General features: G+C 43.5%; 2 protein-coding genes and 1 long non-coding RNA gene across 4 annotated transcripts; 1 reads left to right on the forward strand and 2 right to left on the reverse strand.

The window, feature by feature from the left end:
• Window positions 1–339: 339 nt before the first annotated feature.
• Window positions 340–12908, reverse strand: epb41l4b (erythrocyte membrane protein band 4.1 like 4B). Its single transcript, XM_037274295.1, has 23 exons — window positions 12125–12908; window positions 10375–10479; window positions 10258–10300; window positions 9910–9988; window positions 9653–9697; window positions 8845–8897; window positions 8462–8582; window positions 8094–8181; window positions 7930–8018; window positions 7138–7207; window positions 6887–7056; window positions 6268–6377; window positions 5668–5704; window positions 5201–5222; window positions 4953–5059; window positions 3359–3498; window positions 3093–3214; window positions 2874–2993; window positions 2736–2791; window positions 2334–2486; window positions 2130–2250; window positions 1913–2046; window positions 340–1453 (listed from the first exon to the last, which is right to left on the reverse strand). Exons 1-23 carry the CDS (start codon window positions 12377–12379, stop codon window positions 1390–1392), a joined length of 2304 nt encoding a protein of 767 aa, XP_037130190.1. The 5' UTR covers window positions 12380–12908; the 3' UTR covers window positions 340–1389.
• On the forward strand, window positions 2995–4234 carry LOC119136325. The gene is made up of 2 exons (XR_005100697.1): window positions 2995–3240; window positions 3382–4234. It is a non-coding gene; the product is annotated as an uncharacterized LOC119136325 (long non-coding RNA).
• An 823-nt stretch (window positions 12909–13731) lies between the features above and the next one.
• Window positions 13732–24093, reverse strand: ptpn3 (protein tyrosine phosphatase non-receptor type 3). Of its 2 annotated transcripts, none has more exons than XM_037274256.1 (26): window positions 23938–24093; window positions 22364–22479; window positions 21374–21508; window positions 21186–21228; window positions 20985–21066; window positions 20560–20604; window positions 20419–20471; window positions 20142–20259; window positions 19962–20049; window positions 19784–19872; window positions 19658–19721; window positions 19388–19590; window positions 19195–19320; window positions 18956–19117; window positions 18211–18289; window positions 18052–18126; window positions 17921–17977; window positions 17637–17793; window positions 17401–17576; window positions 17225–17315; window positions 17102–17163; window positions 16865–17011; window positions 15853–15981; window positions 14689–14834; window positions 14494–14629; window positions 13732–14283 (listed from the first exon to the last, which is right to left on the reverse strand). In XM_037274256.1, exons 2-26 carry the CDS (start codon window positions 22430–22432, stop codon window positions 14209–14211), a joined length of 2607 nt encoding a protein of 868 aa, XP_037130151.1. In that variant the 5' UTR covers window positions 22433–22479; window positions 23938–24093; the 3' UTR covers window positions 13732–14208. The 2 variants fall into 2 exon arrangements, with proteins under 2 accessions (XP_037130151.1, XP_037130150.1); XM_037274255.1 differs by having other exon boundaries at window positions 18052–18129.
• Between the last annotated feature and the right edge of the window lie 869 nt (window positions 24094–24962).

Below are 24962 nucleotides of genomic sequence, written 5' to 3' on the forward strand. Positions count from 1 at the left end.
CTTTCTAACTTTCGCTTGTTTGGTTCTGCCATGTTTCCTTCATATCTCGGGGTACATTTCTTCTTCTTTTTTTTTGGGGTGGAGCAAATGCCTTGTTCAACAGTCGTAGTAGAACTAGCTCTCTCTGGTGTTAAAATTTGAAAATGCAATACACTCAGGCAAGAGTTGAAGTGCGGGCCATATTTTATTCTATTTATAAATTGGCCCGCGCGCCATAGTTTGGACACCCATGCTCTATGTTACCACGAAATGTACTGTATTTATCGTTTAGTACAGCATACTCATCTGCTAGCGGGGCAAATGTCTCCCCCTAGTGGACAAAAAACGATTATAAAACACTCCAAGTTAATAATTTATTCCTTCAATTTCCTAATCAACAAAACAACAAATAATGCAATACATTTGTCTCTCTGAGAGAAGAAAAAACATGTAAAGGAACAAGTTAACACTTTGTTGCTTAAAAGAGCATGCAACACATTCTGCACAAAAAGGCTTGTTCTTCGATTCCTCGTGATTTAAATTATCCACCAAGATATTGGAAAGTACTGTGAAATCCTAAAACGATTAAAAAGCTGGAACAAGTTTGGAAAGTTCTTTTATGAGTTGTCGGTTATTTTTGTTGACTGTACTCCAGTCCGGAAAGTGAGGTTCATTCGAAAAAAGGCATGCTTGGATTAGTTTAAAGAAGTCATTGGGACAAACAGGAACAAATATAGCGGTGTGATAGCTAGGTGTCCCAATACTTTTGTCCATGGAGCGGTAGACAAATCTTTAGCTGGATGCATACGTTCAAAGTTACATTCAAGTTGTTGAAAAATACCCGACAAAAATCTCAACACTGTTACCTTCATGCAGGCAGCACCAGTCCCATCTGCTGCTTAAATCCTCTTTGGATTCCCTCTTTTACATTTATATACAGTCTCTAGTGTCAGTTGGGCAAGTACAAACTTTTTCAGCAAATATAACATAACGACCTCTGTGCAAATACAGTGGCGATAAAAAGTCGACACACCCCTGTTCAAATACCAGTTTTATGTGACATAAAAAATAAATGTGTGTAGGTGTGTGCCGACTCCCGGATAACATGAATTCGAACGCCACGTGTTCATTCTAAATCCAGTTATAGGAGGGTGTGTACACTTGTGCAACCAGTTATTTTTACTTCCTGTGTTTACATTCATGGTGGAAAGAGTTTTGAAAGATTTTTTTTTCAACCTAACATTTGAATGTGGGTGTGGACTCTACCGTCAATACACAATAAATACTGATATTTTCCCATTATGGATTCATAATGCAAAATATGAAAGAAACTAAAATGCATAAATGTGGAGTTGCGCCCGACGCTTTTGGGTCTTCGGCTTCCACATCAGGGCGTCAAGGGACACGCTCTCAGAGCTCAGTCATCAAGAGGGCCCTCAGGATCTTCTCTCGGTCCAGCTTCACTTCTTCTCCACTACACACACACACACATATTGTGTTTATTGTAAGAACACAAAAAGAAGCTAAAGAATTCGACAGTTAAGGCATCACTTGGTTTCCTTCTGGTGTATGTTACTTTGCCACTAGACGACAGTATAAGTTCACTGGGTTCCCTTCTAGTGTATCTGTTACTTGGCCACTAGAGGGCAGTATCATGCAGCCATAATTACGCGTTTCATAACTCCTGTCAGACGCAGTTCACATTATTATTTCTTTTCTTCCCAAGAATAAAGAATAAACGGTTGTGAGAAAGCCATTACTAGAAATACACAGCGTGCCATGCTTGTTCCAACATTGCACAACGAATTATCCAACATGTGAGGACAAATAGTACAAACGACAAGACTATTAACTAAACCCTCAAAGGGTTTCTACACATCTGCGGGTCCAACACAAAGTGTCCAGAAAGGAAATGACAGAATCAAAGTGTTACCTGTCATGGTGGGCTGCAAGGTAAGGGACCAAGTGAGGGAGGGGACTACAGTAGCACGAAGGAGAGCGGTGGGGAGAAGGCAAAGGGGACACACAGCATGGACTAGCCACTTCCAGTTTTGGCACATAGTCCACCTGGAATGCACACGGACGCATACGCACAAAGACGATTCTCAAACGTTCAAATGAAGTTCGTTTAACTCGCATGTGTGTGTTACCTGTGGGTAAATGGAGGGCTGGATCTGTTTGTCCAGTGAAGTCGTGGAGCCCGACTTGGCTGTGCTTTCGAAGGAGATGGCTGCAAGAGCTTCTGGGAGGTTGTCTTCATCTTCATGGTTACTGAGGAGCAAGAAAAGGAATTAAAAAAAAAAAAAAAGATTGAGAGACTACGAGTGACGCGTGTGTGTGTGTTGCGAACTCACAAGCTGAACTGTCTGACAAGACGTTTTCTGCGGTTGGTGCACGAGCCCGAATTAGGATGAAGACTATCGGACGTAAAACGGCCATCCGGTCTTGGGGACATTTTGTCTGCAGGCAAACTGGACGCAGATGAATCTTGAGAGGAGTTCTGATACCTGTTGACAAGATAGTTTCGTATTTGTTCAAAATAATAAAATGAAATGAATTATTTCTTCCAAAATCAATTCTACACAGAATTCTTCATCTATTGTAACGTCCTTGTGATTATATAAAGTATCTAACCAATCAGAAAAAAGTAGGCTCATTCAAAAGTAAGTACGCCCATGCTGAAGCGTCTTTTTTTTTCTAAGTGGGAACAAGCATAGAGAAAGAAAGCGAGAGGGAAGAGGATGAATAGAACTTGCCTGTCCTTGAGAGTCACATGGGAGTTCATTCCTCTTGGACTCACTGAACCGTCCTTCTATTTGGTGGCGGAGGCACACACACAAAAAAAAGGGATGCAAATATGCAAATAAGCCGGAGATCATGTATATGCTACCAACCCTGAAAGCCGCCTCCATCTGGGCCTTCAGAATGTTACACTTGAGGTGGTCTCGAAGCAGGGCCGGGGAGGAGGCGGTCGAGGGGTGGAGAGATTTTTCAGAGAGCTGCTTCTCTTCTGCCTGCAGACGAGAAGGAGGGGGGGGGGGAGTGAAATCAGACCGGAAACGTCTCATCTTGTCAGTGGAGAAAGAAAGTCAGCGTGCGGAAATGTGTCTGACCTTGTTGTCCATGTTGATGCAGAGTGAGGGCCAGGCAGGACATTCGCTGTCTGATTCCACCGGCTTGCAGAACGACGGAGACATGTCCAACTCGTCTCTGTGACAGGGTGAAGCTCGACACTCTTCAAAAAAAAGAAAAAAAAACATGGTTGAAATGATTTCAACTAAGGGGTGTGTAAACTTTTTCTATCCCCCGATAGAGGCTTAGTGCATGAAAAGGCGAAAGAGGAAATTGGATCGGTAACTCGATTGTTCATTTTACTCACTGCTTTTGTTGTGTGTGTGGCAGAGCGTGTCCTGGCTGTGCGTGTGGCGCCGGTGACGGCGGTGGACCTTTCCCGAATACGACGTCTCGTTCTCTTCCACGCTGAGCTGATGGTCGGAGGCGGGACCGCTCAGAGGGAAGCTGAGGACGACACGGCACATCAAAAGCAATCACTCCTGCCTATAATTTTTTTTCCCACCCTACAACCTAATTCCACATCATAAAATTCTCACTCCATAACATTAAATTTCATTCCTATTTATTCCAGTAAAATCTTAATTATTCCCATTGTAGGTTTTTCCTTTACAAATATACAGAACAAAAATAAAAATCATTCACATTTCTCTATTTTATTAGCAATAAGGCAAAAAGCCATTCATTAAGCCACAAATTAAGTATGTAAACAACTTTTGGTGAATTGATAACTGTCATTCATGACTTCACGGTGAACTGTAAAGCATAAAGCAGTAGCAAATGATGCAGCATACATGTTTGGTTCCTTGTGACCTTTGGGAAATAACATCATTTAAACGCTTCGTCACATAATTGCTTCCTGCAAGCGAACAAAGATTGAAAACTGTCAAATGTAAAACAGCGGTAGGGAACCTTTGCTTATGATGTGCCATGTAAAATGTTTTTTTTTAAATTTAATAATTCTCCAAATATGCCATGCGCACCATTAATTAGGAACAGTTGCAACTGTTTTGAGGTGCTGATATTCAAACTGCACAACATGTCAGTATCACAATGTTAAATATGTTTTTTTTAAGAATAAAACTTTTTGGGACTCTGACATTTTTTGGCCGGGCCGGAGCAAATGCTCTCCTGGGCCGCACACAGCCCACGAGCCATATGTTTCCCACACCTGCTATATAAAGTATAAGAAGCAGGCTCTTTCTTAAGACCATAGCAACAAATGATATTATTGGACATAAATGAACCATTCACAAGAAAACTAAGCTAATATCATGACTCATGTTACATTCAAGAGGTGTCGACTGGACACGCAATGTGGAGATGTGATGAATAATGGACGATGATGATGATGAGGGAGGTTCTCGCTTTTTTTGTTTTTTTTTGGGGGGGGTGGTGAAAGGGCAGTCTGTGTAAGTCCAAAGTCAAATAGAGGTCAAAGTGTAGTCATGACCTTGTCCTTGTGAACGACACTGATGATGGGTGCGTAGTGCAAGCTGCTGGTTCGTTCTGGGACGACGGGGTGACTGGACACGGGACTGGTCGACGGGGAAGAGGCCCCGACGGAAGGCCTGAACACACGTGCACGTACACAAGGACACACATAGCAAGTACACACACAGACCCATGAGATGCATGACATGAAATGAGATGAAAACACAAACAATTTGACGTCAACTTTACTTTTGGTTTTTACGTACACATTTGAATCTTTTTTGCATATTTATCTCATTAAATTGGTTGAAATAATGAAGAAATAAATATTTTTAAAAAACTATAAAATAATTTATATTAAATTTGGTTTAATGTGTTCATTTAAATTATATTAGGAATATTAAAAATTCATTACACCCTCTTGACGGAACCCTCTTGTTTGACGGAAGTCGCCACGCCTGACCTACCTGTGCGGCGCCGTGTGTCCGGCGGGCTGCAGGTAAACGGAGGGTGTGTAGGCAGGGTGGGACGGGCGCCATGCCTCATGACCCGCCATCGGGATGTTGTGTTGGTACTGGAAGGGATTGAAGGGACGACCAAAATTAAATGTTGTTGCGCACAGACCAAGCCAGACTTTTGCATGCTATGAATGTGTGTGCATATGTGTGTGTCTGTGTTGTGTCTGTGTGTAAGTAGGTCATCTGAGGTCACTCACTGCATGTAGGCTGGGATCAGGGCTGGCATGAAGGCAGAGAAAGAATGACAACAATCAGCGATGGCAGATTAACTTTAATACTTTAATTTCATGTGGAGTTAAGACCAATGCGATTCACAATCCCGACTAATTTTGTATGTTTCCAAAAGATCCTGGTCACGTCTAGCTTAATCTGCAACGAAGGTCCTCAGTAACTCCATACAGAGCCGGACATATTACCAGGTCGTATTGTCATCCGTGCTTGTTCAGGCTAAACAAACCATGTTTTGTCTTGAAACAAAAATACAACTTTCAAAACATTCAAGGTCATCACTTGTTATACGACAAGCTTTTAATGCTCATTTACGAGGAGCCCATAGAAAATTGGCGCCATTTATGCCCGCTAGGCTGTTTGAACGATAAATGGCCCGAATGCATATTAAGTATACGTCCATAAAATAACACGTATGTAGGGTTTTTGGTGTTACCTGATGCGTGGAGGCTTGGCTGGAGAAATGGCAGAGACTATAAGGATAACGCACACACACGTACACACACACACATTGTTGGCAAGGAACAAGTGCGTCACTGTGTTTTCTCATTGATGTGTCAACAATATGTCGGATGGAATGGAGGTTAAAGGATGTGCCACTCAAAGTGGAAAGCTTTTGGGAATGCCAGGTTAGTTTCTTGAAGATATCAAGGTCAATTATCAGCTAGTGCGAGAGGTGATAATGGGAAGCGGCTTGTTCGCACAAAGCCACTGATTAGCTCTTCTTTGTTCAAAACTATTGTCGGGGATTATGATTATACAGGCAGACATTTGATTATATCCACATTAGAATGAGATCTAACGCACGTTTGAAAAACTAATTAGAACCGAGCTAGGTAGAGAAGAGTGAAATATAATTGGTGGCCATGTACCGAAACATTCTACAAAAAAAAAAAAGCTGTGTTTTCCAGGAATTGGGAATTGGGAGGGAAAAATGTGACTCATAGAGGCGTGTGAAAAGCAGGCGTGTAGCAGGTTCTTCTAATCCGCCGGGTTACATGTACTGTACATAATTGCGTGTGCAGATAAGACTCACCTTTGCCCAGCGACTGCGTGCGGGAGGGGTATCGTTTGCTCGGCCGCCTCTCGAAGGTGCTGGCTCTCCTCAGGCGGCTTCCGTGAGTCGCCTGGTACTCCGTTTTACCACTGGGAACCAAATTATGAATATTTTGCTTGTTATTGCAGCGACAGCTCAACACATCGGAAAAGCTATCGGAGCGCAAATTGAATTAGAACGTCTTGTCATTTAAGGATAGAATATAGCTTCATTAAAAACATTTCCGCTTAAGTGCCAATTACTTCATTTAAAAGACTTTATCAATCGATGTTGTTGCCTGCTGACTAGTGAGCACCTTTGTGAAGCTGAGAAAGAAAAAAAAAAAACAGGAAGTGTCCATCAAGTGAGAGTATTTGCTTTAATAAAAAGTGAGAAGGAAAAAAACAATATGAAGGGCATATCTCGGTCGCCATAGGAACACCTCTACGTAACCATAGATACGAAGTAACCATAGACAACGGCAACATTATTTGGTTTGTTTCTTACTGCTGGCTTACTTGCATTATTCTTTCTTTATGAGATTTTTTTTTATATGTAATTACATTTTTTATACTCAATATATTCTCAAGGGGGGATTTTGACTTAGAAACAGCGCTACCTGAATCGGAAGCGAGAGCCCAGTCGAGTGAAGTCGCTCCGGCCCGGCTTGCCAGTGGTGGGCTGGCGTAGCCGGAAGAAGGCGTGGCTCTCCACCGCGCACTTCCACACGTGCTTGCAACTCTTGGCGCTGTCCAGCTGGAACACAAACGTGTGCTCCTGCTCTCGGCCCTTCATAGTGGAATTAAAAAAAAAAAAAAAATTGAAGTCCAGCCAACATTGACCTCATCTTTGCATGTGTTGTACGCAAACCTGATCGTCATCTTCTACCACCACCAGAGTGAGTCGACTCTTTTTGAAGTCCAGACGTGTGATTTTGGGCCTGAATAGCATATTGTGCATATTTTAGTTAAAACCAAATTTACACAATTAGGAAATGCAAAAAATATACCCAATCTTGAACATTAAGCATTAATTAATCAAAATTATTTTAAAATTTATATATATAAAATAATTATCTTTTTTTAATTAATTAAATTATTTTTAAAAAATTGAGCATTAAATCACAGTTAATTACTACATGAAATCTTTGTCAATATATTTTATTTTTCAACATTTGCCTGTAGTTAAGTGATTTTTGGGACATCTTGTAAAAGTAGAACATCAACAAAAGCACACAAATAAAATGTGGTGCATTATTGTGTTCTCCGCTGTGTTAAAAAAACACAATCAAAGCCGCGCAGCCATTGTGTTACCGCGCGAGCGCTCCGGCCACGCTCCGTTGAGTTGTTTGTTTACTTTGGATGTGCAAATCGGCAGGTGCGAGGTTCTTCGCTATCTGTGGTCCGCGACGTGATTTGTTCCCTTTGCGGTGAAACGAGTTTGAAACTTGTACGTACAATTTCATTCAACACCCACGTGAAGATCAACTTTGCCAAAATCCGACTTAAAAACATGGCCACTTCTTCAAATGTCTCGATATTTAAATCACTGTAACAGCCGAGTGGGAAAAGCAGCAAGGGGCACCCCGGATAAATGCTTGACATTTTGCTTAGCTCTTTCAACGCACACACATACACATGGAGATACTTCAAAACGTCTTACCAAAAGAAGAGCCCGATTTTATTGGATCCCTCAAACACCAAGATGCCAGTAGGAGTGAGACCAAGTGCGTAGTCACAACCGTCTCTCCCCTGATGATGATGATGATGAATTCAGCACTCAAGAATTCACAGCGATGTGTAATAAATAAAGAAATAAAAACACACCTTAACAAAATGCATATCGACGCCGTAGAGCTCCAGCCACTTGCATTTGTTGAGGAAGGAGATCTCGGCTTGAGTTGGACTCTTCCCCCTGAAAAGAAAAAAAGAAAAAATTCAAATGCGCTGATGATTGGTGTCCTGCTTTGTCCTTGCGTGGCCCAGCGGGTTCAGTGAAAGCACAGCATATGTAATCTAATCCGAGATGGGAGCCATCAGACCCGCCGCTGGGTTAAATACAGCCCCGGAATCAATCAAGACCCTCCGAGGATTAATCCCCTCTTAATCCTTCACGCAGACCGACGAGAGGTCGGCCGGCCGGCTAACTGACTGAATGAGCGGAAGAGGTCGAGGCGACGGCGGCAAGTTCTCACCTGAGATCCAGCCACCTGCTGAAGATGTCCGCCTCCATGGCCTCGCTCTGCTTGGGAGTGAAGCGGAATTCCGAGACCAGCTCGGGGGAGTGATCCAAGGGATCGCAGTCCCCTAGCTCGCCTGGAAATACGGAAAAGGAACAAAATTGCATCTGATGTGCCTCACAATCACTTTTTATTTCAAGCATGTACTACAAACATTGTTTTGGGAGTAAAAATCATTTTCAGAATAATGTCTTGTGAAAAGCTATTAAAGCAAACAACAAACACCATCTTTTTTTTTTTTTTCCCCCTATGAAAAATGACAAATTCCATTTCTTTCCAAATATTGTCTCAACGAAATGAAAAGAAAGAAAATCATCTTGGAGGTGAAGTTTACTCACTTTGCAAACAATAGGCGGCCAGCTCTACTGAGACATCGTATGGACATTTCAATCTGAAGAGAGGAGAAGAAAAAAAAAAGGGAGGGGGGGTGAGACCGAGCTGCTTTCAGTGGGACTGCTTGACACACACTCGCCGAGTCAAATACAATGTGTGTGTGTGCGTGTGTATAAAAATGAGAAGCAACCCTTTTCCCAAAATAATCACCTCTTCAGATCCTGATCTTGAGTGTTAGAATAGAGCTGCACTCGGGGGATCTATGGCCCAGATAGAGCCGGAACATAGAGATGGCCAACACACCCGTGTGTGTGTGTGTGTGTGTGTGTGTGTGCGTGTGCGTGTGTCTGTGTGTGTCTAAGAAGATCTACAAGTCCCACAAAGCCTCGTAAATAAATAGTACTACTAAATAAGAGAAATTAGAAAACTGTCAGCGCCTGAGGCGGTCTGCGCCACTGTGGGAAATCATAGCGTATTGAACGCAAAAGAATCACTAACATAAAAAATGAGGTCAAAGGTCTCCCGTGTTCACTTGTAAGAAAATAGCGATTGTAGCAGCGCTACAAGATTATGCTGACTCAGCATATCAGTATCTTTGTTTATACAAAATATTGTGTCGAGTATTGTTTAGTAAAAAGAGGGCATTGTTGTTTCCTTGACATAAAAGAATATAAATAAAATGTATATTTCAAGATGTTTTCAAGCTAATTAGCTTAGCTAAATGAAAAGTGAAGCTAATTTTGGTGTGCAAGGCAAAATATTGAGTGGTCTGCATAGATAAAACAAACATGTTAGCACTGATAACAGACTTACTTGCCAGACAAAATGTCCTGTCGAAGCTGCAGCACAAACAGATACCTGCGGCACATGTAAATAAAAATAAAAAATTAAAAACATAACATAAAATACATTATGACCACGCTTTGCTCCAGTAAGGCTATTTGGATTTTTCTTTTTGAATCCCAATCTTCCCATGGCAACAAAGTAATTAGCCTCGCGTCCCTTCTGGATCTCCTACTCATCATTATCATCATCAGGCTCAGGCCAAAGGAGATTTTTTTTTTTCTTACCTTGTGAATTCCTCACGCAGGTTATTTGGCTCTGATGAGTAAAATTTCACTCGGAAGAAGAGTCGGAATGGCGAACCATCTGAAAAGAAATAAGACAATTGATCAACATTTTTTTTCCAAGCACACTGAATGGCCATTAGGAAATCCTGCACAGCCTAACAACCAATCACGGTTCAGCTTGTTGCTGCCTCCCGTTGCTATCTTCGAGTGAGTAAATAAGCCCCCTCGGCCACTATTTGTGTCAATTACAGAAGCTCTTGAATTGAATTTTCTGTGGAGAGCAAACAAGGGTACGGCTCCTAATACTAATCACCTCGTCCACATTTGATAACGGAGTCATGAACTCACCTCTGATCTGTTTCTTGATTTGTTTGGACATGTCCAACCAGTGCTGAAAGAAGCAGCGAGCGAGAATAAGCAAAAAAAACCAAAACGAGGTTATTGACGTGCGTGTGGAGGACTCACCGAGACTTGGTCGGTGTCCATGTACTGCAGTCCAAAGTAATCCGCCTCCACCAGATCTATGTGATACATGATTTGGTCAAAAAGGTCCTGGCCTTTGCTTTTGCTCTACAACAGAAGAACAAAAAAGTGTTGTTGTTTTTTTCCCTAAAGGGGTTTTGTGAGTGTTGAGTAACCTGATCTTTAATTTTTTTATGTGAGTTAGGGTATCTTCAGTAGGGGAGGTTCACTGCGTGTGTAAAAAGATGACAGCCTTGTACTTTGGATCCTGATAACCAATCCAAACTTCCTGGTGAGTGTGTGAGGAAATCGGAGCTATTAAAGGATTGGGGACATGATTGGGGGGGGAGGGGGGGGGGGCAACCAATAGATGTTTGACGTGTATAGTCGTCAATGGCAGTGAATGAGTTAAAGCAGAAACTCATTCTGTACAGGGTTATTTGAGTTACAAAATGGATCCTATTGAAGCGGCAATAGTGGGCCAAAATTTGCCTGCCGTGTAGAACTCCCAAATGTCTAATGAGTTTTTTTTTTTTGGCTGGGCTCACCTGCGCGCAGCCTCCAGGGAAGCTTGAGGACATGAACAAACTTGTTGCAAAGCATTTGTGACTAAGCCGACGCTCTGATGAGCCATGTGTCACTTTGCATTATTTGTTAGAACCTACATGTTGTTGTTGCGAGTCCCAGCTGGACACACACACACACACACACACACACGCAGACGCGGCGGGAGGTGACGCGCACACAACCTTCAAAATGAAACCATCTTAGCAAAAAGGCACTTACGCACGCATACCCACACACTGTCTCACCCACACACACTTGTACGTGTGTGACACCAAATAAGATCAGGGAGTCGGGGAATAGAGGATGGAGGGAGGAGGAGAGAAAGTGGCGATGAGCAAGAGGGCGAGTAAAAAGAAAAAAAAAAAAAGACGGCACACAAGAAGGGAAGATGAGGGGAGTTCCGAAATGATATAAAGCACGGTGGCGTTTGTCCCACAATTCAAAACAGGGTTTTTGATCTTTTTTAACATTTGCAGTTACTTCGGAAAACAGATTGTGCAATACGTTACAGGCCAACGCAGTATCAACCAGCCTCCATTGAAGCCAACCCTAACTAACCACATCATGGCCGAAATGACAATAAGTACGACATCGCTGACACAATGTTCGGTTATACAAATAGTCTCGAAGAATCTGTGGTTGCGGTCACAATCTGGGGTCATAGTTTGGTGCAATCTACAAGTGGGTCAAGTAGTGGATGAAGCCAATGTTTGTTAAGGCCCTTTCAAACTTGTTCCGTGACTGATTCATATGTCAACACAGCAGTGGCACAGTCTTACTTTCGTTATTGGCAGGTGAAGTGAGATTTAAGATTGGGACAAAAATTGTCATGTTATGCAAGATGTAAACAAGATAAGGGGCGACATTTTTGAGACAAATTACATCTAATTGAATTCAGTTTTAATGAAATTCATCCATCGTTGTTGTTTTTTTTGCTCGTGTTTGACGTGACAGCCTGCTCAAACAATAGCGTGGCAGTATTTCATTGTTCTCCCTGTCATCATACATCGGTGGCATAGATAGACGAACAAAGATAAATTATGTATAGTAAATAATTTTCGGGTCAATTCGGTGCATAATGTCTTTTGTCTAGCTAATCATCTGTCTGTGACCAAAAAAAAAGTCATTTAAAAGTTAACAAAAATTCTTATCAGTGGGACCAACGCTCCACTGTGGAGCTACTCACGGACAAATCCACGCTGACATCCGAGCCGTCCAGCAGCAGAACCCGGCAGGTGATGGCGGTCTTCGCGTTCCCAGCAGCCGGTATGTGGACAGCCGCCCCCCCGGTGACCACGGCGGGCGCGTGGACGACCTGCTGCTGGTGGGCCATGAGCAGGGGGTTCCCTCCTCCGGTCGTACCGTCCCGCTCGTCCCCATCCCTCGCCTGGAAGCGGCTTCTCGAGCGGCGGCTGAACGTCCGACGCAAAAAGCCCATCATTCTTCCTTCCGTGACAGAACGGAACGGAAGTGGGTCGTGGTAAAGGGGGAAGAGTCCCGTCGGCTCCGCGTCCTCCCTCCACCGGGCCGAGGAGTCACTCGGTCGGCAGGCGCAGGAGGAGACTCGGCGGCTCAGGCAGGACGTGGGGACTCGACACGCATGCTAATGGAAGAAGCCAACCAGTTGATTTCCTCCCCGCGAGGGCCGCCCTCCACCTCCGCCACTTCCTTCCCGCTTTGCCCTGTCCTTTCCCGGGTGCACCTGCCGCCTTCTTCCTTGACGTTTACCCGCTGACACACAGGGGGGTGGAAAAAAATCTCACCGTGACTCCCCAGTAGGAACCCTTAGTCACACGCTCCGGGGAGGGGGGGGGGGGAAGTCTCGCGCATCTGGGCCGGTATGGGAGCACCCCCCGCGGATCGACGAGCTTCAAAAGCACCACATGAGAAGCGCAAACTCGGCTCTGAGCTCACTGGTGAAAGTCAAACCAGCGAAACTGGACAAACAGCCTCACCTGCGCATGCGTAAAAACAGTTGAAACTTCTGCGACCCGTGTGCTTGCATTTGTATCTGCGTCTGCGTGTGTGTGTATGCGCGTGTACGTGTGCGCGACGCAAGCAGAACAGCGACATCTAGCGGACATTGGGAGAAGGTCGATGGTGTCAAGAAATCCCCGAAAAAAGCAGTTTTATGCTCCCTATTAATTAACCGACGACCTATAACATGCGATGTTAGTCTTTAGGCATTAATAGTAGTATAATTAAAAATAAAAAAACAATGACATACATTTATTGGTTGGCATGAATTGACCTATTTGTGGATTTTCTTTGGGGGGGCTACCCTCTTTTTTTGCTGGAAGAATCCTCTATTTATAATTTCTTTCAATTTATGCTTTGGCATCATCTTGTAGCATCTTAGTGCCAATGTTGAGGAGCTTCACTTAAGCACTGCGATGGTCATGAGCGCTTCATGAAAATGACTTTAGTAGAGCTGGTAAATGAAATAAACATTATGAAAGCAAGTCTTCGAAGCAGTAGTTTTTCTAATAGATGCCAAGATGTTGTCATAGCAGACCGACGGAGCTTGATTTGTTATGCTGATATCCGCACTGATCGCATGCCAACTTTTGAGTCACTCGTCTGAAGGTCAACTAAACAGTCTGAAACGCTTCATCGTCCTGCCAGAAAGTAGTAGAAAGAGGTTCACATCACCAACAATGCCTAAAATGTCATTGATTTTCATTACAATCATTTTGCAATACTAATTTGAGGATTGTATATATTGTTCAATTTCGCTTTTCTCATTTTCCAAGTAAGGTTCATACAGTGAAGAGCCTAATAAAGCAGACGAAGGGCATACAAATCAGTGTTTATTTCATTGTGAGAATAATTTAAGTGAAAAGTGGCAGCCACAGTACCCCATACAGCATCTTGTCGTATTCCGCCCCTCTACTAAAAGGCACACACAGTATACACGTTCTAACAATCACTTCTTCTTCCTTCCGTCAGTCGTCTTGCAGACGACACCAACTTAATTCCTGAGCTTAGCAGCTTTCATTCGTTTTGTGTATCCCATCCAAGCTTAGTCGGCGCTCTGGGCAGAAACGTAAGGCAGACGATTGTAAGATTCAAAGTGTCCTATTTGATCTTGGCTACATAGCTGGCATCCAGCTGCGCTTGGACGCTGCATAATTCTCATCCAGACCGTGTAGCGACCCGGCAGGCACAACAGAGGTTAATCTCTTGCCGTGCTTGTCGGCCCCCTCGGTGGGAGTTGCTCGAGTGGAAGTTACGAGGCTCGGTTTCCTCCGGTGCCGTTTGTGATTTGGACTACGGGGATGTAGATCCCCCTTGCTTCTCCTTGTAGACTCGCAAAATGGCCTCGCACACAAACTGGAACTGACACTGGAACAGACCAAACAAGAAGTTAGAGACAGAAATACATCACAAATAATAAATATCTAAATTATAATTTTATTAAAAATATATATTTATATATTTTAATACATTTTATAAAATAATATTTTATAAAAATATATTTTTATATTTTAATACATTTTATAAAACTAAAATATTTCCTATGAACAAATCCTCCTCATGTTTTCTCCAGTGTACCGTGGTCTGAATCATCATGGCTCGTTGATCTCTCAGTGTTTTGACAATGTCCAGCGGGAACACCGGCAGCCCCCGATCCAACAGCGTCAGAGCCGTCTCCATGGTGATGAGAACACCTGTCCGTCCAATCCCGGCACTGGAAGTGAAGCATGGGATTGGAGCGAACGCCGTCGGAGCAATTAGGCCGCGAGTTACCTGCAGTGCACCACCAGAGGCTCTTGGGCTCGTCTCCTCTCCCTGACCGAGCTGACGAACAGCAGGAAGTCGGAAGGGTCGTCGGGTACACCGTGGTCGGGCCACGCCACGTACTGCAGGTGTGTGACCGTGCGTTCTTCACCTTTCTGAGTACACGCACAAAAACGAGATCATTAGAGAGACTTCAAGCTGTGCAAAACTTCAACTAAAAACATCTCATACAACGTAGACAACAAAGATTTTGCTAAACGGATGCGGTGACATCACAAAGTGCACGGTGACGACACAACGAGGGGATAAAATCAGATAAACAGGTGGAGAGGAGCTCAAAAGAGCTGAGTTGAGTGGTTTTTTTTTTTTTTTTTTTTTTAAACGGGCGGCCTGTGACTTCATGCGGGGATTAACGAGCACCGCCAGGGTAACAGATGGGCCAACGCAGGAGTATTTGTGCATGCATGTTAGCACGTTCGTACCTCCTTGAGCTTTATTAGGTTCGCTCGGGACGTTAATGTGGAAAATACAATCTGATGATCTAACTGCGTAGGGTGCGCTCCGTGTAAAGCCACCTGCCTGTACACACGCCTTCATTTTAACGACTTTGTTACCTGTGTACACACAGGGTTCGCCCACACGGAAATTAGCTCGGCCGCTGATAACTTCCCGCAGAGATAGGACGTATGGCACAGCGGCGGCACATGTCGCAACAAACTATTGCCATGATAGCTGTCATCATTTGCTCATGCGACAATGGAAGTCGGTATTAAAGGGCCAGCGCGTAGGATTTACCGGCGCCTGCCATACAAGTGAACACCCCTCCCCCTTCTTTTAAAACATGACCTTTAGATGGTTTTCATTTATTTGACTCACTGCCTGTATATCTCTCTGGAGGGATTACATGAATATCATTATCATGTTGTGAGATTATGACTGTTTCAGATTCATATCATGGAAAGCTAGTACGGAAGTATTTCCTCGTTTCTGATTGGCCGGTGGGTATACATTAAAAGTGTGTGTGCGCAGTAAATTCAGCCCAAATTGAATTGGAGTTAAAAATTCATCCAACCTGTAAGTAACCATAGCAACATTTTAAATTTGAGATGTTTTGAGGTGTAGACCGCTGGCTTGGAAATGTATATTGATGAAGGGAACCATCAAAATCTGTACCTGAGTGTGTGTGAGGGTGAACTGCCGTGTCACGTAGGCCAGGTTACACTCCTCGGAGTGACACTTCACCCTCATGTGTCCATAATCCTTCACATCCGGCGGATGCGGCCAGTACTGGTGGCACTTGGTCTGCAAATGCATCACAGAAGGCAGTAAAGCACTTGAGTCATCAGTCAGGATATCATTTCCTTGCTTGTCAAATTAAAGTGGTGTAGGTTTGCAGGCCAGGAAGGAATTCATCGGGAGCAGGATATGAAGTGATTGTCAATATGTGCGAGCCATGTCTTAACAAAGCAGAATGTCAAGGCAGTTGACGAAGATCAGAAAAATGATCAATTAATGAGCTTCAGGTTACCAAGCAACAGGCGAGATGCGAGGAAGCGTACTTTTATTTGTATTTGTCGGAGACCTTGAAAATGGTGCGTTTGCTTTCCCTTGAATTGATGATTCTTGTTTTGCTGAGTTTTAGTGTTGCTGTTTCACCCGCCATTGAGAACTATGAGCTCCGAGCTTTTCAGGATTCAGTCATTATTTCTCCAACTCCACTGACATTTATATTATTTCCGCGCGAATGCACAGGCAGAAACAAATAAACTGGCTGGGGTTATAGCGGGGGTAATAAAATAAATGTTATTGCGACAATTATTCCGTATCACGATAATCGGACATTCCGCACATTAATGCTGATTTAAATATTAAGTGCCAAGTACAGTGGCCTGAAAGGATCAAAAAGCAAACTTTTTTCATTACGAAAAAGGAAAAATGTCATTATTAATTATTATTAGGGATCAAATTTATTATTATTAATTATTTTATTATTATTATCATTATTATGTTGCTGTATCTGAGTGCAAGTGACACATTCACATAGCCAAGATAAAAACGGAGCCTTTTCATAATGTAGTCATCACACATCTCATAAAAACACGTTTGAATTTCCGTGCCTGTTTACTAAAAGCTATTCCTGAGTAAATGTTTTTTTTTTTTTTGCAGAGTGGAGTCATTTGCATACCCTTCCTCGCTCTGTCAGAGTAGTAAGCATGATAATGGTGTGTGACTGCTGCTCCCAAACGGTCTGCCAAAAATGAGAGCAGGTCTGCGGCAGTGGACCCTGAGCTGCGACGTAACGTAAACACTCCCCAGAGACCGGAGGTGCCACCTAAGAAACAAAGAACCGAGCACACAGATTTACATTCATCCATTCGAGAGCCGTAAACCCATCGCCGGGAATCCATTACTGTGTGCGCACCGTGATATGGCTGGCATTGATGTAGTCCTCCTGGCCCTGAAGGGTGACTCTGGTGGCGTCATCTGCAAGCAAAGTAGGCACGTAAGCTCACCAAATAAAATCTCGGGAAGGGGAAGCACTCACAGGGTAAAATATCCCGATAGCGATTCTTGTCCATGTTCTTGGGAAGCCGAGCGCAGCTCTGGGACAAGCCAGGCTTCCTTCTGTATAAATTCTGAGAACGATCAGAATGTAAACAAGTCAACACATACAAACAGGTGACGACTCGCATCTCATCGACCTCCGTTGAACTCAAATACCTCAAAGTGGAAGCACAAAGTTCCGGATTGAATTCCTCTCTCGACTTGTCGCATGGACTCGTCCAGCGTCGTGACCCGTTCGGACTGGCCAGGAGACTGCGACCCGTCTGTTTGGGACTGACCGGTGAGGGTGAGGGCGGGGGGCAGCAGGAGTAGCGCCGCGGCTCGGCCGGGACCTGGAATACGACGGTGTTAAACTCCGCCTCGGCTGGTTTTCTGAACGTCGGCGAGCAGACCTTTGCGTTTGACGAGCAGGGCCAGCTCTCGGGAGTGCGACTCTCTGCTGGCCCGTATGAACATGACCACCTGGTCGTGCGTGTGTTCGGAAATGTCTCGACCGTTGATGAGCACCAACTGGTCTCCTTCCAGCAGTTTGGGCTCACATCGACCGGCCTGGAGACAAATAAACTGTAAATTAAGAGCAGGAATAACAAGAATAATGCTGCTCGAGTCATTGTAAGAGATTCACTTCCTGCTGGCCAGAGAGATAATACATGTGCCCGCATTATTTGGTTCCTACCGGAGAGTCAGGTTTCACGTGCGATATGGCAAGAGGCATCTTCTGATCCACCCCACCCTTAAGAAATTAATAAATGGCGTGAGAAAAACTCAACAAGAGCCACAAAAGGCTACGACGACATTCACACTTACTTTAACATTAAAGCCAAACTTGCCCTCGTGATCGGGAGCGATTCGAATCAGCAGCAGGTCGCCGTCGCTGAGGGCCTGCTGAGGAAACAGACGCTCGTCATATATTGTAAATATATAAACTGCATAAGGGCGTGGCCCAGACTATTATTAATAAAGTACCTTGTTATTGTAGAGGGAGCTGCTGACTCCATCCTCTTCTGCTATATTGTCATCAGCATGCAACAAGATCTCATCCAACCTTTGGTTATGGATTGTAATAGGAGTGAGGAAATTAATAATCGTATTCCCTTGAATCTCGCTTAAAGAGGATTACAATGTAATTATTTTTTTTTTTTTGACAATTAGCAACATGATCAATAATAAAATGGATTTTACCAGGTTCATCCACGCTTCTCATGTGTCATTAGATTTTAGGATATGTGCAGCTAAGTGGAAACGTTGCTATAGTTCCTCCACCTAAAAAAGGCACCGCCTGTTTTGTTTTTTTTCCCCCCGAGGGGGAAAAAAGAAATGGAGGCGGGTTGCTGTTTGAGAGGATGACGCACCCAGCGACACCTTGCGAAATGGCGTCGAGAGACGAGGCCAAATGGTACGTACAATCTGAGCACTCGCGATGAATTTCAGCCATTTCTGGATGTATATATAGATGTGGGAATAAAAAAAAAACAACAACCAATAATTATCCACCTCCTCATTTTTGGAGGTAGGCAGTCAACCAGCTCAAGCGAGGCCCAGGCGGAGCGGTTCATTTTGATTTTCTACCATCATGTCTGATTTTAGCAAACGTACTCTTGAATCGGCTATTTGTTCTGAAGTTTAGAGGATGCAAAGTTTGTTGAGTGAGTTCATAAAAAAAAAAAAAAAACTGCCTGTAAGAATAATGAGGAAAAAAAGAAATACACACAGATGCAGCGAAGCGTCCCCTTCGCTGTCCTTGCTGCTGCTGACCGACGTTCTGTACGTGTAGAAGACGTCTTCTCCCTCGGGTACGTCTTTCAGCTCACCGCTCAGCTCCATGGATGACGGCCGGACTTTGCGGATACCGTGGCGAACGCGAGGACTCCGCCTGTCGCGTACACACAAATCCGAAACATGACGAGGACGATTGAACGATCCCATGAAGCATTTTCGACTTGGTCGTACCAGTTGGGCGTGCTGGGGGGCGATCTCGACGGTAGACTCTTAGTCTCCAAATATTCCGATGAAATGGATCGCCTCAGAACCGGGTTCCACACCATTCCGCCCACCACACGTTGACAAACTGGACCACTACAAGTTACAAAAAAGTTGTCACAAAACAATATCTCACAATTTATGCCCCCCAAAAAAAAACTACCTTTCATTTTTACTATTTGCCAAGCCCAAGTGATGTGTTATAAACTTCCTGTAGGAATGAACTGAGCTGTTGTTGTGTTTGGGGCTCCTGGCGGTGCGGTTGCAGTTGAAGAAGGAATGATGATCCACGCAGGAGCGCCACAGGTTCTTGCAGGTCTTTGGGCACGCTAGAACTAGCGTCACTTCACAGTCCTGGGTCTCGCCCTGCACGATCAGCATTAATATTAATAAGAGAGATTTTAGTTTTTGGAACTCTAAATATTCGACTTACATGTTTACGTTTGAGGTGTATAAAGAATCGCTTCCTCTTAAAGGAAATCTTGACAATATTCCCCCTGTAATGGAACAATGTTTTAGAACATTTGTGAGGGTCACATTTTGCGCAGTTGCCACTCACCAGGGGAAGAAACTGGAGCAAATCATATTGCAGAATATTGCAACACCACTCGATGCCAAGCCCACCATGAGCGGAGCATTGTTGGTGTCCTGAAAGCCAGAGAGTGTCAGGGAAATGTCAGCCGTGAAAGCAAAGTGGAGCATGAAATAGCAGTTTTGAATGCAGGAGGCCATGTTACCAGAGCGGCGTGCAGCTCCACTCCATAAAGCTCCAACGTCCGCGCCGTATTGAGGAAACACAACTCTGCCTCGCTTTTCTTCAGACCTCTACATGAACGCACGCAAACAGTCAAGTCAACGAACCGACGGGAAAGCGCGGGGGGGGGGAGGTCGGGAATAGATGCTGTGAATCGCATTACTTGTGTTTTGGATGCAGCTCCTCCACTTTGGATATAAAGTTTTCATCTTGCTCGGGGATGAAGTGGTACTTTGACAAGTAACCGCTTTTCTGGGATGGACCGTGATCGCCCAGCTCAGCTAACAAAAACAAAACTTAGTATATAACACGGCATCAATACTATTCTCACGTCCCGATACTTTTGCTACATTTGTCGGAAACTAGCGAGCACATTTAACAATGTGAGTATTCCTCGTAGTTATGAGGTCATTAATCACAGATTGCTCTCGGAGACTTACACTGCACGGCGTAAGACGCCAAAACCACGGCTGAACTCAGCGGGCACTGCAATCTGCAATCAACAATGGAAGAACTATAAAAAGTGTACACAAGCGAGCTGCATTTTGTTGGGTGTGTTTGGGCTTGTTGCGCGCACTAACCTGCCTTCTTTAATGTCACTCCTGATCTGGAGGAAGTAAAGGTTCCTGCGGAAGACAAATGTGTCATTGGAAAATGCTTTTTTGAGGAGTCTAAGTTGTAAACTACTGCTACAAACACAACAAATATGTTTATATAATATAAAACTTATATAATAAATATAATAAAATATAATATAGTAATATAATATAAAATAAAAATATAATATATATATAAAAAATACATATCATAAAAATACATAAGATAGTAACTTATATATAAACTATAAAACTTATATAATATAAAAGTGTCATAAAACTGAGCGTCTTTAACAAAAGCAGAATTTTAGTGACTCACGCCTTCTACTAGAAATCAAAACGTTGCACTTGTTTGGCAACTGTTCCAAAATACAAAAGGAAATAAACTAGGGCAAAAAATATTGGCGCACCTCGTCTGTTCATGTTGCAGGGAGTTGGGATCCGAAATGAAGAAGTGCACTCGGAAGTTTAGATAAAAGGGAGATGCCAGACCTGCGGAGAAATGTCGCTGTGTCAGTGTCGTCTTAAATCATGAGTCACCTCAATCATCACACTACTCAGGAAATGTCAAAATATATTTTGGAATGGGCGATAATTTGCCCGGTAAAAACCTTTTATCTGCTTCTTCAAAGGTTTCTCAGGCTCCAACCATCTCTAAGAAAAAGAAATTGATTAAACATAATTGCTTACAGGGGATAGAAAAAAAAATATGCAAGCACACCCTGTGGTTAAACAGCAAGTGGAACGTGTTACAGTCTCCGGCTTGAGAAAAAAAAAAAAAAAGTGTGTGCGCGCTCACAGGCGAGTGTGTGTTGGCGGTGATGGAGGTGACGGCTGTGCTGGACTCTCTGATCTGCAGATTGAAGAGCTGCCTTTCCTGTAGGCCCAGGTGGTCGCACACTCGGTCCAGCAGAACCACACCTTCATCATGCTTCTGAAGAGTGGACGCAACGTATCAAGTGAGAGGCGGCCAACGCTTGGAGCGACATGAGTCCAACAATTGTAGTAAATTCGGTTGTTTTCAAAAGTAAAAGCAGATTTTTTGCAAATGTTTTGTTTTGGTTGAACACAAAGATAAGTCTGATTTAAAGAAGGATGTCAGGAATCAGCGATTAATTTCTCTTGGGAGGCTAAAATTTGAGAATTTGGACAATATTAAGATAAACGATGGCTCAAAACAATTAGTTGTCAGATCATTTCATAATCGATTAATTGTCAATTACTCGATTAATTTTTGACCCCTCCAATTTATTTATTCCATTTTTTTTCATTCTATATTTATTCTATTATTTACTAGTTTATGCCGAGTGGTGTACAATTCGCTAAAGAGCTTGTTCGCTCCACAGCCGAGGAAAAAAAAAATGGCTGCAGTCCCCAACAAGACGTAATTATGAGCAGATTATGAAGCTGCTGCATTGGAGTGTTAGGAAGGAAAAAGGGAGGAAAAACTTTTCACTCCAATGTATTATGAGATGGAGATAGGGGAGGGGTGTTTGACTGCATATTTAATATTCAGACAAAGACGCAACACAGCCTCTGCATCAAAAGGCGATTGCCTTGCAGCACATATGCACATTTGCATCGATATGGCCCGCATGCTTCATTTGCCAAGATGTGCTGAGCACGCAAACGAACCCCCGAGTGTGACAACTGCAGGAGGTGAACTTGTCCTTGGCAACCAAGGTCACCGTTGAATAGGAGATGCGGATCAATCGACGATCATTAACGGAGCGCGGTGACAGATAGCGGCAACATATGATATTCAGGAAACTGCGTGTCTGTGTCGTACATTTATTCGGAAGGTCTCGATGGTGCCGTCCAGCAGCTGAACTAAGCAGAGCAGGTCTGGTTTTGGCATGTCTGTCACCACGGTAACCACCCTTGGCTGGTCTCAGCGAGGGGGACCTGAGAAGAGACACGGCAACAAACGTGAGCCACACGTTTCCACACTGTTGTTTGACAGCACCGCCCTCACAATGACACGTTGAGTACTGGATGGAGCGGTGACTAATGCAGCATGAATGCAAAGGAGTGCTGCGAGCGTACAGTGCAGGGTGGTGTTCAAACTGTGGCTCGTGGGCCTCATGCAGCCCGGCGAGAGAATTAAATCCGGCCCGCTGTGCATTTAAAAAAAACTCTGGTTCTATTTTACCATGTCTTTCAGAAAAGATCATCAGGTCCCTAAAGGTAGAATGTCAAATGTTCCCCTCTCCTCGCTTATGTTCGGCCCAGGCCTGCCCTCGCTTCGTCTCTCGCTCTGGGTCTTGCTGCCTCTCGCAAAAGCAGCTGAATGATAAGAATGTTAAACATTTTTTTTCCAGCGCTCCAACACGCCCATTTTGCAGTTGTTGGCTTAACACAAAAACATATACAGTAGTCAAGCAGACATTCACACTTCTAAGGAAGCTGGAGGAATGTCCCTGCATGCATTTGAGTGAGTCCAGTCCTGTCTTGGCTTCCAGGTAAACGATTAATGGATTACGCTACCGAGAAGAAAAAGAAAAACAAGGGTCCGCAGTGTTCTGGGTTAATGTTTGAACACAGCGACACACTTGGAATGTATTAAAACCAAGCTGAGCTCTACTTGATGGCTTATTTTTCCACATTAAGCCTCTCACAGGCTTACTTACAAGTAAAGACTTTATAGCAGGGTTAATCAGCATGTTGGCTTCTTTTAGCGGTTAGCATCTATATGTGATATGGTGACTTGGACAGATTTATTGGACATAGATTAGCAAAAAGCGTATCGTGCCTCAGTAGTGTGACAGAGATCATCAGGTGTGCCGAGGGAAATTATTCAAATTATTATTTGGATTCAATTACGTAGCATTTTTTCTTGTAAAAATAATGTATATTTATTCAGCTATCTGTGCCAGATTGACATACTGACAATCAGAAAATTTAAAATATCTTGCCTGACATAACCGAGGGGACATAATCAACCTGTGCGTCCACTTTAATGACATTTTTGCTTGTTTGTGTGCCTTGACAGTTTTTCCTCATGTAAAAAAAAAAAAAAACTGGATGAGGTACTTGCTATTCAATGCGACACTCAAAGCCAAAGTGGAGTAGTACAAAAAAAAGTAAACAAAGTGAGTTAAGACGGATACATAAAGCAAGAAAAGCATTATTTGAAAAGTAATAACCGGTGGTATGGTTGTCAACATAAACAGCAACGTCCTCTCCGTACTTTGAGCCGAACACGGAACCTGTTGACAGCCTCGGCGCGTGCACGAGTGTAGCTACACACCCTAAACACGAAGAAACGCGTTGCTAGTAAACTTTCCCTCAAGCCCAGAGCAACTCGGCCGACATCAAACTTTTCTCGGGAGGGTGAAAAAGAAGAGAAAAAGTCGCGTGTACCTCCGTCGTCCCGCTTCAGAGACGAATCGTGCACATGAGAATGACCACCGGGGCCACCTCGGGACGGGCCGCCGCGTCCGAGGATCCAGGTAGAGGAAGGTAAATATCCGGGACACTTCTCATCACTAGCTGTCCTGATTGCTCGCAACCCCGCTCCGCCCCTTCGTCCTGCGCGCTCCCTCCCGAGTTGGAAGTCACGTTGCCGGGAACGCGCACGTAAACAACGGGAAAGCAGTTCAAGTGCCAGTCAAAAGTTTAGACACACTTTCTGGTTATTTTCATCATCATCATCATCATAATAATAATAATAATAATAATAATAATAATAATAATAATAATAATAATAATAATAATAATCTGTCTGCTTCGAAATTCATACACAAATCTGTCATAGTCCATTCGCACCAACTCAGTGGCCTTGGGGTAGAGAGTCCGCCCTGAGAGTGGGAGGTTGTGGGTTCAAACCGCGGCCGGGTCATACCTAAGACTATAAAATTGAGACTCATTTCTTCCCTGCTTGGCACTCAGTGTAAGGGGTTGAAGTGGGGCCTCAGATCACCAAATGACTGTAGTATGTCCATCTTATTGTCAACTATTTTACTGGTTCTTTTATCACAAACAAATTATTTAGGTTTCATTACCTGACATGTTTCGAAGGCGGAAGTGATAGCCGAAACATGTCAGGTCATGAAACCTAAATAATTTTTGTGATAAAAGAACCAGTAAAATAATAGATCACCAAATGATTCCCGAGCGCGGCACCGCTGCTGCTCACTGCTCTCCCAGGGGATGGATCAAAATCACACGGGGATGGGTTAAATGCAGAGGACAAATTTCACCACACCCAGATGTGTGTGTGATGATCATTGGGACTTTAACTTAATTGTTTTTTTTTTTAATAAATTGTCTTACTTTAAGCATTTGTTTTCCACCCAAATCTAAATAGTACAATATATTAGTCACTGACTATTAAGTTTTAAACTAGTCAAATGTGATGATGTGATAATAAATTGATAAGGTTTAAT

Source organism: Syngnathus acus, chromosome 16 (assembly GCF_901709675.1).
Source record: "Syngnathus acus chromosome 16, fSynAcu1.2, whole genome shotgun sequence".
Taxonomy (NCBI): Eukaryota; Metazoa; Chordata; class Actinopteri; order Syngnathiformes; family Syngnathidae; genus Syngnathus; species Syngnathus acus.

What these genes read in the sequence shown, in the direction of transcription:
- ptpn3 (XM_037274255.1), bottom strand. Translation starts at nt 22,432, where the DNA reads ATGCCAAAACCAGACCTGCTCTGCTTAGTTCAGCTGCTGGACGGCACC. An exon ending in TACACCTCAAACGTAAACAT is followed by an intron (nt 19,591 to 19,657) that starts GTAAGTCGAATA and finishes CTGATCGTGCAG; the next exon opens with GGCGAGACCCAGGACTGTGA. An exon ending in GGGGACGCTTCGCTGCATCT is followed by an intron (nt 18,290 to 18,955) that starts GTGTGTATTTCT and finishes CCATAACCAAAG; the next exon opens with GTTGGATGAGATCTTGTTGC.
- epb41l4b (XM_037274295.1), bottom strand. Translation starts at nt 12,379, where the DNA reads ATGATGGGCTTTTTGCGTCGGACGTTCAGCCGCCGCTCGAGAAGCCGC. An exon ending in TCGATATGCATTTTGTTAAG is followed by an intron (nt 8,019 to 8,093) that starts GTGTGTTTTTAT and finishes CATCATCATCAG; the next exon opens with GGGAGAGACGGTTGTGACTA. An exon ending in GCATCAACATGGACAACAAG is followed by an intron (nt 2,994 to 3,092) that starts GTCAGACACATT and finishes TCTCGTCTGCAG; the next exon opens with GCAGAAGAGAAGCAGCTCTC.